This window comes from Suncus etruscus, chromosome 1 (genome assembly GCF_024139225.1).
Source record: "Suncus etruscus isolate mSunEtr1 chromosome 1, mSunEtr1.pri.cur, whole genome shotgun sequence".
Classification (NCBI taxonomy): domain Eukaryota; kingdom Metazoa; phylum Chordata; class Mammalia; order Eulipotyphla; family Soricidae; genus Suncus; species Suncus etruscus.
The window spans coordinates 65,534,074-65,551,877 of record NC_064848.1 but is presented as its reverse complement, the minus strand read 5'-3'; the positions used below and the strand labels follow the sequence as shown (position 1 = coordinate 65,551,877).

The 17,804-nt window shown below is 39.5% G+C and overlaps 1 protein-coding gene and 1 long non-coding RNA gene across 2 annotated transcripts in view; both read left to right on the top strand.

Moving 5' to 3' along the window:
- RCL1 (RNA terminal phosphate cyclase like 1) overlaps positions 1 to 17,804 on the top strand; it is a 53,466-nt gene that overhangs the window by 12,208 nt on the left and 23,454 nt on the right. The window contains exons 2-6 of the mRNA XM_049773735.1: positions 436 to 507; positions 5,400 to 5,575; positions 9,516 to 9,590; positions 10,310 to 10,434; positions 17,270 to 17,395. Of these exons, the coding sequence (XP_049629692.1) occupies positions 436 to 507; positions 5,400 to 5,575; positions 9,516 to 9,590; positions 10,310 to 10,434; positions 17,270 to 17,395 (574 nt within the window). The remainder of the gene's footprint in view (positions 1 to 435; positions 508 to 5,399; positions 5,576 to 9,515; positions 9,591 to 10,309; positions 10,435 to 17,269; positions 17,396 to 17,804) is intronic.
- On the top strand, positions 11,922 to 17,275 carry LOC126010097 (uncharacterized). Its single transcript, XR_007496238.1, has 3 exons — positions 11,922 to 12,094; positions 15,840 to 15,999; positions 17,243 to 17,275. It is a non-coding gene; the product is annotated as an uncharacterized LOC126010097 (long non-coding RNA).

The window sequence follows — 17,804 nt, the reverse complement described above, 5'->3', positions numbered from 1 at the left end:
AAAAAACCCTAATTTTATAGAGGACACATCAGCAGTGCTATGGAGCCCCAGAAGCTGCTAATAGTCATGCTCAGCCTGGTGGCTAGCCTGATGGTGAGTTGCTTGTGATGCTTCTGGACCACCAGGGCCATACCCAGGGCTTCCATGCAGCACTCAGGGCCTCCAACATGTGAGGCACATGCTCATAGCACTTGAACTATCTTCTTGACCCAGTGTTGCTGTTTTTGGTGGAATAGTTCTACGAACTTATTATTTACTATTTGGTACTGTCAGTTGTATTAGCTTCTTCAACTAGTGATTCCAGCCAGATCTGAAGAAAAACTGAGATGTGTTATAGCTAGTAGCTTTTGTAACAGTTTATGAGTGCGACATACTCTCTGATGACTTAACATGAAGTGAATTCTCTCTTTTTCCTCCTCCAACTGTTCCCCACAGATTTTGAAGCCAGCTTCATAAGGCTTTTGGACAAAATAACTAATGGTTCTCGAATTGAAATAAACCAAACAGGTAAGTTCCTTCTTCCTGTTCCTCAAAGCAATTAACATGTACAACCTGAACATTTATTTTTATGGTGTAAACATTATATTTAGATGGAAAGAAATGATCTCCCTTTTTGGTGCCACAATAATATGGAAATGTACGTGAAAATTGTCAATTTAAGGGGCAGACTCTAAGAACTTTAGAAGACTGAAATAATGAACAAGCAAGCACCTTCACTTTTTTTTTTCTTACTTTAAAAAATATATTTTTGAAAGGGATCACTCTTATTGTTTTGTTTTGTTTTTGGGTCACACCCGCCAGTGCTCAGGGGTTACTCCTGGCTCTATGCTCAGAAATCGCCCCTGGCAGGCACGAGGGACCATATGGGGTGCCAGGATTCGAACCACGGTCCTTCTACATCAGGGGTCTCAAACTCAATTTACCTGGGGGCTGCAGGAGGCAAAGTCGGGGTGATCCTTGAGTGCAAAGTCAGTAGTAAGCCTTGAACATTGGGGGGTGTGACCCCAAACAACTAAAAACAAAACAAAAAAAGATTCCTCTAGGGCAGGGCCACAAAATGTTGTGCGGAGGGCCGCAAAGAGCCTGTGGGCCACGAGTTTGAGACCCCTGTTCTACATGAAGAGATCACTCTTGGCAACGCTTAATACAACATCAGGTATCACACCATCAGGTATAGTTCAAGGCCAGCAGATTTATCCAGCAGTGCTTGGGTTGGAGATATGGCTGTGCTTCAGATCCCACTCAGGGCCTGGTACCTACTAGACTTGATTCCTAATACTTCAGCTTTCTTCTCTTCTTTCTTTCTTTCTTTTTTTTTTTTGGTTTTTGGGTCACACCCTGCAGCGCTCAGGGATTACTACTGGCTCTGCGCTCAGAAATCGCCCCTGGCAGGCATGGGGGACCATATGGAATGCCAGAATTCCAACCACCGTCCTTCTGCATGCAAAGCAAATGCCTTACCTTCATGCTATCTCTCTGGCCCGTCTTCTTTTCTTTTTGATAGTGACTTTTATATATAACTTCCTAACATCCATTTGCTTATATTGGTGCATTGAAATCTTCTGGCAAACTTTGAGCCAATTGCGTGTACTGAATTTTTCTTCCCTTTGTTTTTGGGTCACACTGGACATGCTCAAGACTTATTCTTTACCTTTGGCTCTATGCTTAGGCATCACTGTTGATATCAGGGTGAACCTTATGTGGTACTGGGAATTGAACCTGGGTTTGTTGAGTGCAAGGCAAACCTTAACCCAATAGACTATTGCTCTGTCCCGGTGTTTTGCCTTTTTTTTTTTTTTTTTTTTTTTTTTTTGGCCACACCCGGTGGTGCTCAGGGGTTACTCCTGGCTATCTGTGATCAGAAATAGCCCGTGCAGGCACGGGGACCAGCCGGGATTCGAACCAACCACCTTATGTCCTGGGTCAGCTGTTTGCAAGAAAACGCTGCTGTGCTATCTCTTCCGCCCTGGTGTTTTGTCTTTTTAAGAAAGTTTACATAGGAATATGCAGAAAAGAAAATGAAAATCTCTTCAGCTGTTTCCTCCTCCATTCCCTTTGCCTAGGTAGGGCATCCAGGTCACAGCCTGGTATGTGTTCTTTATATGTATTTGCTTGCATATTCACTTCTGTATTTTAAGTCATTATTAGAGTCATATTTTTTTTTTGTAGTCTCTCTTGTTCGCAGTAAAAAGGCATATGAAATTTCCCGACTGGCACACACATGCCTCTCAGGAATTCAGCGGCCCTAACATAGCATCCTATTGCTTCTGTGCAAGATAATTTATTTCACTGCTTCCTACTGACAGCATATTTGTTACTTCTAGCATTACATTTATCTTGATTTTAGAAATTTTTGTATAGTAAGTCTTGAAATAATGTCTGTTCAACCTCATTTTGTTATAATGTCGACAGGAAAAAACAATCCTTTCGCTCAATTTGAAATTCAATTTCAAAGTTAAATGAAAGGTATTCTGCATTTCGCTGGAAGTCACAACAGTTTTGAAGAACCTATTATGTCATTAAGTGAACACTTAATGAATGCAGAAGGTTCCATGAGACAAACATTCTAGACTAATTCTCTAAGTTAAGCATCTTGCACATTTATTTAACAAAGGAAACTAATTTCCCACATATTAGCTCTTTTTACAAGAAGATAAGCTTGACTTCCTAAGTGGCCCTATACCACAAGACTCTTGATCTATAGTTTCATCAAACTTATCTTTCAAAGAACATGTTGCAGGCACGAGATTTTTTCAGAGGCCCTTTGTGGGCTGTGATTCCTTTAGCCTTCTTTAGCTTGTTTACTTTGAAATTAATGGGTGAGTTTTTTCAGCAGTTTCATGGAGTTTTTCTCTTTTTTCCTTTTTTGGGGGGGTCACATCCAGCAGCACTCAGGGACTACTCCTCGATCTACACTCAGAAATTGCTCCTGGCAGGCTCAGGGGACCATACGGGCTGCCAGGATTCAAACCGCCATCCTTCTGCATGCAAAGCAAATGCCTTACCTCTGCTACTCTGGCAATGGAGTTTTTTTGTTTTTGTTTTTTTTTTTAACTCACACCTGCAGCTTAGGCCCCAAAGTAAGATTCTTTTTTTTTTTTTTTTTTTTATTGTTTTTGGTGGCCTCCTAAGCAGTGTTCTCCTCATGGGGCTTAGCAGTTATCATGGCAATATTGCTTGCTGAGTGACCATTTAGTTCAGTGCTAGACATAGGATGCGGTGCTGCTCCAGCCCTGAGCTGCTTGGAGGCCTCTGGAGAGAAAGTTACAGCAGTAAGTTTCTTGTCTTGCACACTGCTGACCTGAAGTAGGTTTATTTCCCTTAGTATGCCACAAATGATACCTGAGTGGAGAGCCTGGAATAAGCCTTGAACACTGCTAAGTAAAGCCCAAAACAAAAAAAAGAAAACTGGGCCGGAGAGATAGCATGGAGGAAAGGCATTTGCCTTTCATGCAGAAGGTCATTGGTTCGAATCCCAGCATTCCATATGTTCCCCCGAGTGTGCCAGGAGCGGTTTCTGAGCATAGAGCCAGGAGTAACCCTTGAGCACTGCCGGGTGTGACCCAAAAAACCAACAAAACAAAACAAAACAACAAAAAAAAGAAAACCAAAACAGTCCTAGCTGCACCTTTCAGTGGTAGGAGGCCATGAGGTTCCAGGTATCAAACATAGGCCAGCATGGATCATAAACCCTGTACTGTCCCTGGTCTCACACTTCCCTCAACCCTAATCCTTCTCCTTATATCCTATAGTGAAAATTTTTTTTCTGATGATGTGATCAGTCTCATTAATTTGTAAGCATAAACAAATTTGTAGATTTTAATCATAATACAGTCCTTTTTTGGAAGGGGGCATGAAACATTCATTTTGTGATTGTGACTATATTGTGTAATTGATAGAGAAAACTAGTACTTTGGTCAGAGTCTGATTCTGATAACAACTGTTTTCAATGTAGGAAACACTATATTTCAAATATGAATCTTTTAAGGCTTTCTTTTCAAGTGATTCTAATGTTTTTTAATTGGTTGTGCCAAAAAGCATGGGCAAAAGAGTCTGAACAGCAAAAATTCCTATTCACCCATTTATATACTACTAATCATCTAGATTTTATGCTTTGCTCTTTGTTCAATATGGGAATCCAAAAAGAAACTTTGAGGATGATGCAAATCAATGAAAGTGAAAGAGACTATAAAGTTAATAGTTTCTACTAAAGCAATTAAATAATTTTCATATTTCCATTTTTTACTCTTTTGGGGGGGGGCCACACCCGTCGATGCTTAGGGCTTACTCTTGGCTGTCTGCTCAGAAATAGCTCCTGGCAGGCACGGGGGACCATATGGGACACCGGGATTTAAACCAACCACCTTTGGTCTTGGATCGGCTGCTTGCAAGGCAAACGCCGCTGTGCTATCTCTCTGGGCCCCCCATTTTTTACTCTTAAGGTAGTTACTATTAATGAATTAAAGTGCTTGTCCTCACTAGGCATTTTTTTGATGAATGTAGTATATGAATAATCTTATTCCAAGGATCTAGAACAGGGGTCTCAAACTCAATTTACCTGGGGGCCGCAGGAGGCAAAGTCAGGGTGATCCTTGAGTGCAAAGTCATTGGGGTGGGGTGTGACCCAAACAACTAAAACAACACAAAACAAAAAAAGATTCCTCTAGGGCAGGGCCACAAAATGTTGTACGGAGGGCTGCAAACAGCCAGCAGGCCACGAGTTTGAGACCCCTGATCTAGAAGAAGCTGGTAATTGATTCATGTGATGCTTTCAGGACATCATTTGTAAATCCTTCATTAGCAGTTTGAGAGCGCAAGTTTGACAATTCTGAAGACTTAGGGAAGGGATTAATTTATTGCTGTTTATTTTAAATTTTTTCAAAACCGAGGCACTGTGATTTACAATAATTTACAACAAAGTTTCAGGTATATAGTGTACTTACATAATACCTAAACACCAGTAGTATCATTGTTCCTCCACCAGTGTCTTAGGTCCCCTGCAGTCCCCACTCATACCCCTCTCCTTGGTAAACAAAGTTCTGTAGGCCACCTCTCAGGATCTGGTGCTATTGTTCATTTGTTATTCCTATCTATAATTTTATATTCCATAACTGAGAGAGACCATTGTGTATTTGTCTCATTGTGACTGAATTCACTTAACATGTCCTTTAGTTCTATTAGAGGTAAATTACTGTTTAATAAATTACATTCACAGTTTATTATTTTTAACGGGCTTGACAGTAATGAGTCAGCATTTGGAGTGACATGTGGGCTCTTAAGAGTGACATTTTGAATTCTCTGGATGCCCTTGTCACATTGTCACCTTGGGACTCACTGTGTTTGTGACAGTTATTTATGTTTTTCTCTGTTGAACATGGCTCTCTTTCTTCTGGTGTAAGGAACAACATTATATTATCAGCCTGGTCTCTTGTATGGTGGATCTTTGGAACATGACTGTAGCGTCCTTCGTAGCATTGGCTATTACCTGGAGAGTCTTCTTTGCCTGGCTCCATTTATGAAGCACCCATTAAGAATAGTTCTTCGAGGAGTGACCAATGACCAGGTTGACCCATCGGTGAGTAGTGAACCTAACTTGTAGTGTGAGGTTTTTTTTTTTTTGGTTTTGGTTTTGGTTTTGGGTCACGCCCAGCAGTGCTCAGGAGTTATTCCTGGCTCTACGCTGGGGAACCATATGGGATGCCGGGATTTGAACCGATGTCCTTCTGTATGCAAGGTAAATGCCTTACCTCCATGCTGTCTCTCTGGCTCCTGTAGTGTGAGTTTTGTTTTGTTTCTTAAAATAGCTTGTCTCTTAAAAAATAAGGCCCTAGTAAATACAAGCTTATTGTTGAGTATGCTTTCATTTTTGCCTTGAGATTTAGAGGTTCATCACTTAAGGAAAGCATTAACTAGTATCTAAGTTTTAAATGTAGTGCCAGTTGTTTGCTAATAGAGCATGGGGATTTTCTTTGTTGTGATTAAAAATAAACTTGGAATAGATGCTTGAATCTTGCTATGATTGACATGAGTTACTTTGTTAGTTGATGTGCTGTGAGTGGAGTTTGCCTGAGGTCATGTGACAAAAAAACAGAATAGATTTTAGACAGAAATTAGTATATCCTTGGCATTGTTGCTGCATAATCTTGACTTTATTACCCTTCAGTAAACCTAAGGACTTCTTCCAAGAAAAACTTGCCGATTTAGAGAATGGGCAATAAGAGTTTTCAGCTTTGGTTTATGGGTGCCAATAAGCTTTTTAAGTATGCTAATTTCTATAGGGACCATACTTTCACATACAGCTAGATTTTCACTGTGGCCACCTTAGTTATCTTAGTTCCTGTAGGATGGATTTTGTTATATATATAAAAGTGGTTAAAGTCCTGACCAGGTCTGTCTTACATCACTCCTAGGGATGGGAGGACCCCACCTTTGGATGCTCTGTTGTTCAGAAGAGGTACCTTAAAACTGAGGGCCATTATGTGATGTCCTGATTGTACTTTCTTATCTTTATAAACACTGGACCAACATCAGTAAAGGGGCAGCCACTGAGGCAAAATATGAAGGATTTAGGTTTTCTAACAAGGGAATATCAAGTCCAGTGAACTCCAAAAGACTGTTGTTATTCACCAAGATACCACAATGGTGCCTGAATGATTAATTGTAGACATTAAAAGATAAATTCTTCTCTTCTTAGGAATTTAGATGCTTAATTATGAATATTTTTCTCCTTGATTCCTGATTACATTCATGATACAAAGTTCCTGGCTGTAAAGGAGCATTGTATAAACAGTAGAATTTTAAACTAATTTCTAATAAGTTTCTTTGTTTCTTATAGTTTCTGTAAGATTCAAAGAAATGGGTCCTTTGTTTATAAGTGTGAGAGGATATGTTAACAATTGAAGGTTGGAACTGTTGTCTTAAATAATGTGAAAGTTCCTGAAGCATTCAAGAGACTGGCACAGGTGTCCCTATTTTGGACTTATATTATGCATCTGTATATAGATAGATAATAGATAATGATATAAAGTCCCTGTTGCTGTTAATATTAGCAGTTTTTAAAACGTTTCATATATTAATGGTGACAAAGATTAGTTAACTAATACCATAGAAATAGTACTTGGTTTTTTGAGGAGTATTTTTGTTTTGTTTTTAAATAATGTTTTTATATGCTGCAGGGTTCTGTGCTTTTACTAGCTACAGGAATAAAATGACCTTGGTTAGTAACTGGCCCCAGCCCAGGATAAAGTAAATATGCCTAATCCTGGCTCAAGTAACTTCTATAGCTTGTGGCTCCTTTATTTCTAAGTCTTTCCTTAATGTGTGGTTTTCCCATCGTTAATGAATTTTCTTTCTGCACACAGGGATGAAAACAATGAGTTCTGCCCTTAGGGAATGATTCCATGAGTAGCTATGACCATAGCTAAGGAGACATCTGTGCTGATGGCCAGTTATTCTAGAAATTAGCTTCATAAATTGAATCATGACCTCAAATAGTGTTGCATAACTGAATGGGGGTCACAAAACTTTGGCAAGTATAAAAGGTTCTAAATACACAATGACCAAAAGTTAACTCAACATCACATGAGTGCGTAAAGAATCTAGGTGCTTCTGGCAGAGCTTGCCGGTGTTATATTTCTTAGATAAAAGGGGGTTGCAAGTGGAAAAAGTTTAAGAAGTGTAGTTGTAGAGGTCAGAAAACCACCAAATGTCTACTTTTTAGGAAGATACCTCTGGAGCAGAGTGAGAATAGGTTGAATTGAAGAGTTGTCAACTAATTGGAATATTATGGAAATGGAATTGAGGATTAGGAACATATACGAAGGGTAGTATGGACAGAGATTTTATAAATGGACTGTCAGAAAAAGACTTGTAGGAAATAGACGTAGGGAAGATTTCTGTCCTAGTTGACTTGAAAGACAGTTAAAGAGTTTGGCACAGAGAAATAGGAATCTGTGGTAGAACGATGACTAGTATGCTTGATTTTGGTCCTGTACAAGACACTCCAAGTTGGCAGGAAGAAACTTGTTTGCAGCCGTAGAGAGGCCATCAGGTAGTTACCTACTAATTTCTAGGAGTACGACAGCTTTTTGCTCGAATTAATCCTACAGGTATTGTTCCTTAAATTGATTATTCAAGCTTAACTCCACAAATTTTAAATTATACTCTTTCTTGTGGTGGTACATGGAGGCTTTTCCTTCACAGCCGTCATAAGTTGAACCAGAGTGGCAGCTGCTATCTTTGGATAAGGCCTAAATTAAGCAGTGTGACATAGATCTTCACTAGCCTTGTTGCTCATTTAAGTTCCCTTCTCTAGCCTCTGTAGTCTTAAGAATTTTGACCCATAGTCTTAGGGATGGAGAATGAGTCTGTAAGGTGTGAGTAGGTGAAGAGGAGATGGTGAAATATTTGGAATAGTTCGGTAGGAGTTGAGTTTTAAGGAGGCAGGGAATTTACCTAGGGAAAGATTGATTCTTTATGAGTTTGTTTGTGACATATGCCGTATTTCATCGAGCTACAACCTTTGCCCAAGAATTTTTTTTATGCTTTTTTTTTTTTGAGGGGGCACACCTGATGATGCTCAGGGGTTACTCCTGGCTATGCACTCAGAAATCACTCCTTGGGGGACCATATGGGACACCAGGGGATTGAACTGTGATCTGTCCTAGGTTAGTGCGTGCAAGGCAGAAGTCCTACCGCTTGCACCACTGCTCCGGCCCCAAGATTTTTTTTTTTTATGAAGAAGTAGATCTCCCCTCCTTCTTCACCCCCTAATGAACTTGGTTGTAGTCTGAGGCTAAAACCATAATGGAGAAAGAAAGATTTTAAGAGGGCCACTATTATTCACAATTTTTTTAAACTATAGTCTGGCCTTCCAACTACTATCTGAGGGACAGTGAACTGGCCCCCTGTTTAAAAAGTTTGACACCCTGATTTAGAGAGTCACAGCTGTAAACTGCAAACTACCATATTGTAAAAATTAATGACAAAAATAGGTATGTGTCTCCAGTTAATTATCTGTGTGAGCCCCTAAGGTTTTTTTGTTGTTGTGTTTAGTTTTTGGGTCACACCTAGTGGTACTCAGGCATTACTCTTGGCTCTGTGTTCAGAAATCCTCCTGGCAGACTTGGGAGACCTTATGGGATGCCGGGGATCGAACCCTGGTTGACTACGTGCAAGGCAAGCACCCTACCCACTTTACTATTGCCCCACCGCCACCCCATCAGATTCTTAGTTCTTTTTCTCATGATCTATATGATGATCTTGGTGACTCATGAGGCAGATCTTGGTTTTTATGTCATAAGTGAGGAAAGGGGAGTTCAGAGAAGCCAGTGGTTTAAATAGTCATACTTGGGAGCAGACCTGGCCCTACCCTCATTTAGCCACTTCCCTTTTCTTCACCAGATTGCATCATCTACCTGGTTGCTAAGCCTCATTCTCCTTCATGAAATTTTTTTCTTTTCATCTGCTCAAAGTTTTATTAAACATTTTTTTTTCTCCCTGAAACAATTCTACAGGTTGATGTCCTTAAGGCAACTGCCATCCCTCTCTTGAAACAGTTCGGGATTGATGGAGAATCATTTGAGCTAAAGGTACAAATTTATCAACTATTGGTTGTATATTTTTTGTATCAAATATTTTCTTATGAACTCAATGGTAGAACTGTATGCTGAGCATTTTTTCCCAGCTGCTTTGCCAATGTGTTTAAACAAAGAGTTGCACTGGTGATGGGTGGTGTTCCTTTTATGACTGAAACCCAAACACAATCATGTATGTAATCAGGGTGTTTAAATAAAAAAAAAAGTGATTTTGCTTTTATTTAATACAGAACTCTGTTAGAACAGTTATTATAGGAGGGGAGAGGGGATTTGAGCTTTAAGAAACAGATCAGCTAATGGCCAGGGTTAGACCCTTCCTTTCCAGGAAGAATAGGACCCAGTGGTAAAGTGGATTGAATTTGCGATGCTCGCAGTGAAGCTAATGTTAGTCTATTGATCTTTAAGAGAACGATAGATTGAATGTATACGTTGCCCCCGGATATTCGACATGTTTACCAGATGGAGTGTCAAGATGATCCTTTGGGGGGAGCGGGGTTGGCCACACTAGTTGGTGCTCAGGGGTTACTCTGGCCCTGTGCTCGGAAATTGCTCCTAGCAGGCACAGGGGAACTATGGGATGCTGGGTTTTGAATAAACATCGACCCTGGGTAGGCAGCTTGCAAGGCAAATGCCTTACTGTTGTGCTATCTCTCCAGCCCCAAGATGATCATTTTTCTTTTTTACATCCTCACTTCTGTTTTCTGCCCACGTAGATCATGCGACGGGGAATGCCTCCAGGAGGAGGAGGGGAGGTGTTGTTCTCATGTCCTGTAAGGAAATTCCTGAAGCCTATCCAGCTCACAGATCCTGGGAAAATCAAGCGTATCAGAGGAATGGCGTATCCTTTGCTTTGGGTTCAAAATTCTTACTTATTTCTCACCTCACTAAGATAATAATTCATAATAATTTTATTTCTTCTGAAGGTTATTTGCATTTTAGACAGACGACTTGGAAAAATCATTGGCTGATCTCTACTATATTTTATTATTACCTGCCTCACAAAGACTTTATATTTATACATATATATATATTTTACATTTAATGTTTAAGCAGATGACTTCATGAACGTTATGTTCTCTGCAACTTAAATTTGGAAGTTATCAATTGTATTGTAGTTTCTTTTTCAGAAGTTTATTACCTGGTGAATGAGATGAATATGCAGATAGTTCCAATATAATATATAAATGACAGATGTATGCATAGTGGGCTGGGTGAGCTGGAACAATAATAGTGACCATATGTTCTAAGTGCTTATTCTGCCTACTTCTTTGATAGTCACTTGGTATATTCATTGAAACTTCTTACTGAGGTATGATATGCTTGACATAAAAATCGTACATAGTTAGGGAGCTGGACAATAGTACAGTGGGTAGGGCTCTTGCCTTGTACATAGTCTATTCAGGTTTGATCCCCAGCATCCCATATGGTCTCCAGAGCACTACTAGTAGTAATTCTTGAGGGCAGAGCCAGTAGTAACCCTGGAGCATCACCTCAAAACAACAAAACTATATATATTTAATGTGTGTGCAGTTTGCTGTTTTTCTTGTTTTGTTTTGTTTTTTTTTGGCAATGCTTCTAGTTTACTACTATCACTGGCAGGCTTTGGGGACTATATGTTGTGCTGGGGATCAAACTTGGGTCAGCTGCAGGCTAGGGAAGTGCCCACCCACTGTACTATTGCTTCGGCTCTAATATCTTCCTTTTTGATTCTGTTTATTTCTTACCATGTTAACTATTTTTTACATTCTGATTGCTTTGGATTTAGCTTACTCTTTTAGTTCTTAAGGCCATAGTTAGTGGCATCTTTTTTAGTAGAAAAATGATGTGTATGATTTTAAATAAGCCGCACCCCTTACTTGCACTGCATCTAGTGGTTTTGTTGGGGGGAGCATACCTGGCATTGCTCCAGAGTTACTACTGGCTCTGCATTCAGGAATTACTCTTGATGATGCTTGGGAACTATATAGGATGCTGGGGATTGAATCCAGGTTGGCTGCATGCAAGTCAAGTGCTCTACCTGCTATACTATGTCTCCGACTCCCTGTATCTAATAGTTTTAACATACTATTTTCTTTTCATTTGACTCTGTTTTAAACTTATCTTTGTTTTTCTTTAAACCAATGTTTATGCAAGAATGCTTTTTGTCATGTATTTGTATAATTTCCATTTCTTTTACTGATAATGTAATTTGATTTGGAAAAGAGATAGGTTGATTTTGTAAATCTTAAATTTGTTAAAATTTGCTAGTGATTTAGCATGTGTATCTGTAGAACATTTCCTTTGCACTTAAAAGTGTATTTTGATTATTTAGGGTAGGAAATATTCTATACTTGTATGTATAATCTGCATATTAGGGTCCTTTTGTCTACAGTGGTCAAACTTACTGTTTCCTTACTGATGCTTATTCTGTTTATTCTTTTAGGGATAGGCCAATGATAGAGGTCATACCTTTGAGCCTTCTCCTTACCCTACATAAGTATGATCCCAGTGCCATTTTGGTTAGTGATCCATAACCATAACCAAGTGTGAGCATTGCTGTCAGGTATCAGGTATATGTGATCTCTGGTCATTACAAAGGCAGCAAGGGAAGCTTAATCCTAGTGATTGCCATTAAAATCCGCCTTTTTTCCAATTATTACTGAAAATACTATGATAATGGCCTTGTATATGAATTCCTACATGTTCTTAGAAATGTTTCAGGTTTTTGGTTTGCTTAATTTTTTTTTCTCAATTGAAGATCAGCTTCCTCAATTGGAGATTAGCTTCTTTATTATATCATGGTTATGAGCTCTGCTCAAAATGCATTCTCTGTAGTTTAGAGATGTCATTTTCAGTGTATACTGAGGTTTGAAAAATAGTGTCGTGAATAACCTAGATGTCACAGACCATCATACTGAGTTAGATGATGCTCTCTGTATCAGAAGTTCTGTGTGTGTATATATATATATATATGATGCTGGGGAAGGGTAAAGCCTTGGGCACCTATGGTTAAGTTTACTCCTTCCTGCCTTTTTTAATACTGTCATTTGAACCTTCTGGATATGGCACTGGTTATGCCTCAAGCCCCTTTCTTTTTTTTATGGCCACTGTAACTAATCATTCGTCTGTAGAACTTCCAGTTTCAACAGTATACGCAATTTGAATCTTTATTCAGGTTTGGAGCTGCTGGGGAGGATGACACTCTTTTGAAAAAGCTTTCATTGGGTTTGGGTTTTTTTGCTTGTGAGGATGGTTAAATGTTGGTCTGAGGGGCCGGAGAGATAGCACAGCGGCGTTTGCCTTGCAAACAGCTGATCCAGTACCAAAGGTGGTTGGTTCAAATCCTGGCGTCCCATATGGTCCCCCGTGCCTGCCAGGAGCTATTTCTGAGCAGACAGCCAGGAGTAACCTCTGAGCACTGCTGAGTGTGCCCCCCCCCCCAAAAAAAAAGTGTTGGTCTGAGTTTAGAGGTTGTAGTTCCCAGAGGAAGGCTCTCTTAGCTCTGCTCTGTTGGGTTTTTGGTTTTAACTGAATCACCACACAGTGTGCATCATTTTTTTCACCAAGTAGCCATGGCCTGAGAGAGAGAGCTAGGATCGGTTCCTCCCAGCACCTGTGCCTAGACAGTGTAGTTCTTTTAATGCTGACCACTGTCCTCCTGAAACAGGGACCAGGAGAAACAAGTATTTTGTTTTGGTTTGCTGCTTACCCTGTATCTGGGACATAGATTTGGAGAATTTTTGTTTTGTTTTGATTTTGTCTTTAAAAGAAACTGTGGTAAAGGCAAAAGAAAAAGGAGAGTTAGAATTTGTTTGTTTTTATCTACTTGTAAGGGAAAATTCTTTTATTTTGTTTGTTTTCTGTTGTTGTTGTTTTGGGGTCACACCCGTCAGTGCTCAGGGGTTACTCCTGGCTCTACACTCAGAAATTGCTCCTGGCAGGCTCGGCGGACCATATGGGATGCTGGAATTCAAACCACCGTCCTTCTGCATGCAAGGCAAATGCCATACCTCCATGCTATCTCTTTGGCCCCAAGGGAAGATTCTTTTTTTTTTTTTTTGTGGTTTTTGGGTCACACCGGCAGTGCTCAGGGGTTACTCCTGGTTCCATGCTCAGAAATTGCTCCTGGCAGGCACGGGGGACCATATGGGATGCCGGGATTCAAACCGATGACCTTTTGCATGAAAGGCAAACGCCTTACCTCCATGCTATCTCTCCAGCCCCCCAAGGGAAGATTCTTAAAAAATCCAATTCTCTCCTTTCTCACATGCATACCCATGCTCCTTAGTTTTCTCTGGTCTGGAACACCAAGGAGAGTGAAGAGCAGAAGTTTAGCTGTGCATTTTTCACTCTTGACAGGAATTCTTTTTCTTCTAAAATCTTTATTGAGTTATTGCGATTTATAATATCACTAATGATGGTTTAGTTGTGTATACATTATTTCAACACCACACCTGCCATCAGAGTATCCACCTCCCCTCACCAATATCCCATATCTCAAAGTATCCCCCCTCCCACTTAAGATCCCCTTTGCTCAGTTCTGTTGACCACCTTTTTTTTTTTAATATCTTTATTTAAGCACCATGATTCAAACATGTTTGTAGTTGGGTTTCATTCATTAAAACTAACACCCCCCTTTACCAATGCAACATTCCCATCACCAATGCTCACATTTTTCTCTTCCCCCACCCCCTGCTTATATTCAAGACAGGCATTTTATTTCTCATTTATTTCTCATTTATCATTGTCATGATAGTTGTTAGTGTAGTTATTTCTCTACACTCACCACTCATTGTGGACCACCTTTTTGGTTTTGTTGCCTTTGGTCATTTTGTTGCTCTCTCACTATGTAGCTTTTTTGGAGGGTGGCAGGCTATGGGGACCATATGAAATGCTGGGATCAAACTTGGGTAGATTGCATGCAAGGCAAATACTCTACCTGCTGTGCCATCACTTCGGCCCTTCACTATGTATCTTGACATAAAATCTTCAAATGACCACAAAATTGTGTGTGCATTACTTAAGTGAGGCTCCTTTAGCCCTCTTAACATTCTAAGAAGAGTCTTTGAATTCCAAAAGGATTGTGCTCCTTAGTATAACGGCTATATCTGATACTTAATAAGTTTCTATCACATCTCAGGCATTGCTGAGAGCTTTACACACAGGATTTTACTTGAGCCTCAATTCTGGCGTCCTAATAATGAGAATGTATGAGGGAAATGGAGAGCCTGTGGTGCGGAGGAGGGAGACTTGGGACATTGGTGATGGGAATGTTGCACTGGTGATGGGTGGTGTTCTTTACATGACTGAAACCCAAACACAATCATGTATGTAATCAAGGTGTTTAATTAGAAAGAAAGAAAGAAAGAAAGAAAGAAAGAAAGAAAGAAAGAAAGAAAGAAAGAAAGAAAGAAAGAAAGAAAGAAAGAAAGAAAGAAAGAAAGAAAGAAGGAGGGAGGGAGGGAGGGAGGGAGGGAGGGAGGGAGGGAGGGAGGGAGGGAGGGAGGGAGGGAGGGAGGAAGGAAGGAAGGAAGGAAGGAAGGAAGGAAGGAAGGAAGGAAGGAAGGAAGGAAGGAAGGAAGGAAGGAACTTAAAAAAAATGATTATCCTTCTCAGAGAGGAGGAAGTGAAGACTGAGACTATCACGAAAGACCATACTGGTTTTTTGCTGAAGCCTAGATTTTAATGTAGATTATCTGATTCTAGAGTTCTTAGTTGTTCTTGGTAGGATTTCTACTTTAAGCCAGGTGACTCCATGGTGACTCTGATGTAGCTGTTTTTAAGCTTCCTTTTTTCCCCTTCACTGGCTAAGTTTTTTTGTAGGGCTTTTGCTGAGTTCGCTCTGTTACAGCTGGGTTTCCACATCTTTGCAGATTGGGGGAGGAAGTTGTCTTTGGAAAATTGATGTTTAATTTTGAAATTTTGTTTTGAGATCCAATTGCTCTCAATAGAACAAGGAAAATAGTCCTTGCTTGCCACAAGAGTACAATAGACATAAAATAAAAATAATGTACCTGGAAGAGCAGGGAGGTCTGAGAATCTGTGGTTATGTATCAGAACAGGGTATCTGTGCTCTTCAGAGAGAGAGAGAGGATAGCCTTGAGACTCAAAAAGAAATCATTCATTAGGTCCAAAGGGTATGAGACCCAGGACTGTTTGTCTAAGCTTTCTGTGGTCAAAAGTACGTTCTGGGCAAAAGAGGTTGTGATGTAATTGAACTCTGTGTGTATTGAAAAATCCCTCTTTGCTCTTTCCTCATTTTAGGTTTGTCCTTTGAGTCAAGTTAAACATTTATTAAATATTTGAGTACAAAAGTGGTGTACCTAAGAGCTATGAGTGATACAGAAGTTGAGCTCTTTTCCTTATGAAGTTTGCTTTGTGGGAGAATAAGAGCAAAATGTGTGTACATGAAGGGAGATTTCTGGTAAGTTCAAGTGGAAATCATAGGTGTTTGCTGAAGGATTTTGTGAGAGAAGAAATTCTGGATTGGAAGAATGAAGAACAGTGGTTCTGATCAGAAAAATTGGCAATGTATATGGGTTAGAGGTGTTGATGGTTCCAGGCTGGGAACAAACTAAGCAGGATGGATATTCTGACAGTGAGATCTGGTAGGACCTGGAGTTACTAGGGGATTTTCTCACTAATAAGAACATTCGTCTTTTCTTGGAGTGCTAAAGATGATTATAAAGGGGACCTAGTTGGATGCCAGTGAAATTCTTTGAATAGATTCAAGTCTGTTTTGTTTCTGCATCATACGTGAAATGAAATTTGTGTTATTTACAGTTGAACTGGGCTACCATGTCCTTCATGTTGGAAATCCTGTTTGGTTCTTGTATTAAGGGTAGAGGGATGCTGCTCTTGACCATATTGAAAGTTAGCGGTATATACTTATATTTTTATTTGATTCGTGAGATGGAGAACCAATCTCTATAATAAAGTCTAATTTTAGATAATAGTTTTCACTTTCTTAAGCACCAGCCTTTTTACATATTGCTGTTTTTTTTTTTTTTAATTTTTTTCCTTTCTGGGTACCCTGTTGAAAGTGTTAATGTTCAGTATTTTGACTCAAATCAGCAACCTGTGAGGGGAACTTTATCTTTCACATATAGAGTAATTGATATTAAAAAATTGAAATAAGGCCTTGTAAGCTTAAAAGACAAAAGCCACCTAGTTAGATCTTTATAATCAACAGTCATATGTTCCGGCTAATCATTTTCTGCTGTAACAGGCCAGGAGAGAATTGGAATTGGCCCAAATCCACCCCGTATGGTGCCTGTTCTGATCTTTGATTCGTAAGAAAAGGACTCATAGATTATAGTAGTGGGATCATTAGTGGAAATCAGGCTTCATGCCATGCTTCATTTCTTTCAAAGTTGTATCTCTTCCAAGGAAAAAGATATGGATAGAAAGTCTAGAGCAACATTTACTTCATACATTTCAACTCTGTCTACATTTTGGAAATATTTCACTGTGAGAACTTCTGACTTAGTAGAGCAATCTAAAATTTACCTGATAAAATTTTTACAACTTAAAATTTAGTTATGCTACTATATAATGGTTGTATACAGGTAGAAAATAGGTTGGAATTAGCAGAATGTTATTGCAGTTCCAAAATATTTTCTATATTTACAATGGACTTTTTTTTTTTTTTCTGATTTGGTACCCAGTAGAGTGTTTCCTTAACTAGGTTGCAGTTATTCTGTACGTGTTTCACCTCAGATGGCAAATCGGATAGTGGATTCTGCAAGGAGCATCCTCAACAAGTTTATACCTGATATCTATATTTATACCGACCACATGAAGGGAGCCAACTCTGGGAAGTAAGTGTTTGTCTCTAGAGAATAATTATGCAGCTGTTTTTGCTTCTTTCTATTCTAGCTGAAGTTAAAGCTCTCAGCTCTCAATTGGGTAGCCAGAAAAAAAAGGCTTTTAAATGAATTTTCTTCTATCTGACTGCTTTTGTCATCACTAGACATCCTTGGAGTGTTTCTCACATGGAAAACATCATTTGGCCACTGCTTAGAGCCAAGGAGTCTGGTCCCTAGCTTTGGGGCATGAAAATTTAGCTATTAATAAACAGCACTTGAAGCTTTAAATTCCATCTGTTTTTTGCTCCCACAAGAAATTGAAAAGGGCTTGGTTTTCAAGCCCATGTTCTTCCTTGATTATGTATCTTGCTTGCTTGTTCATGCTTTTGGTTTTTTGTTTGTTTGTTTGTTTGTTTGTTTT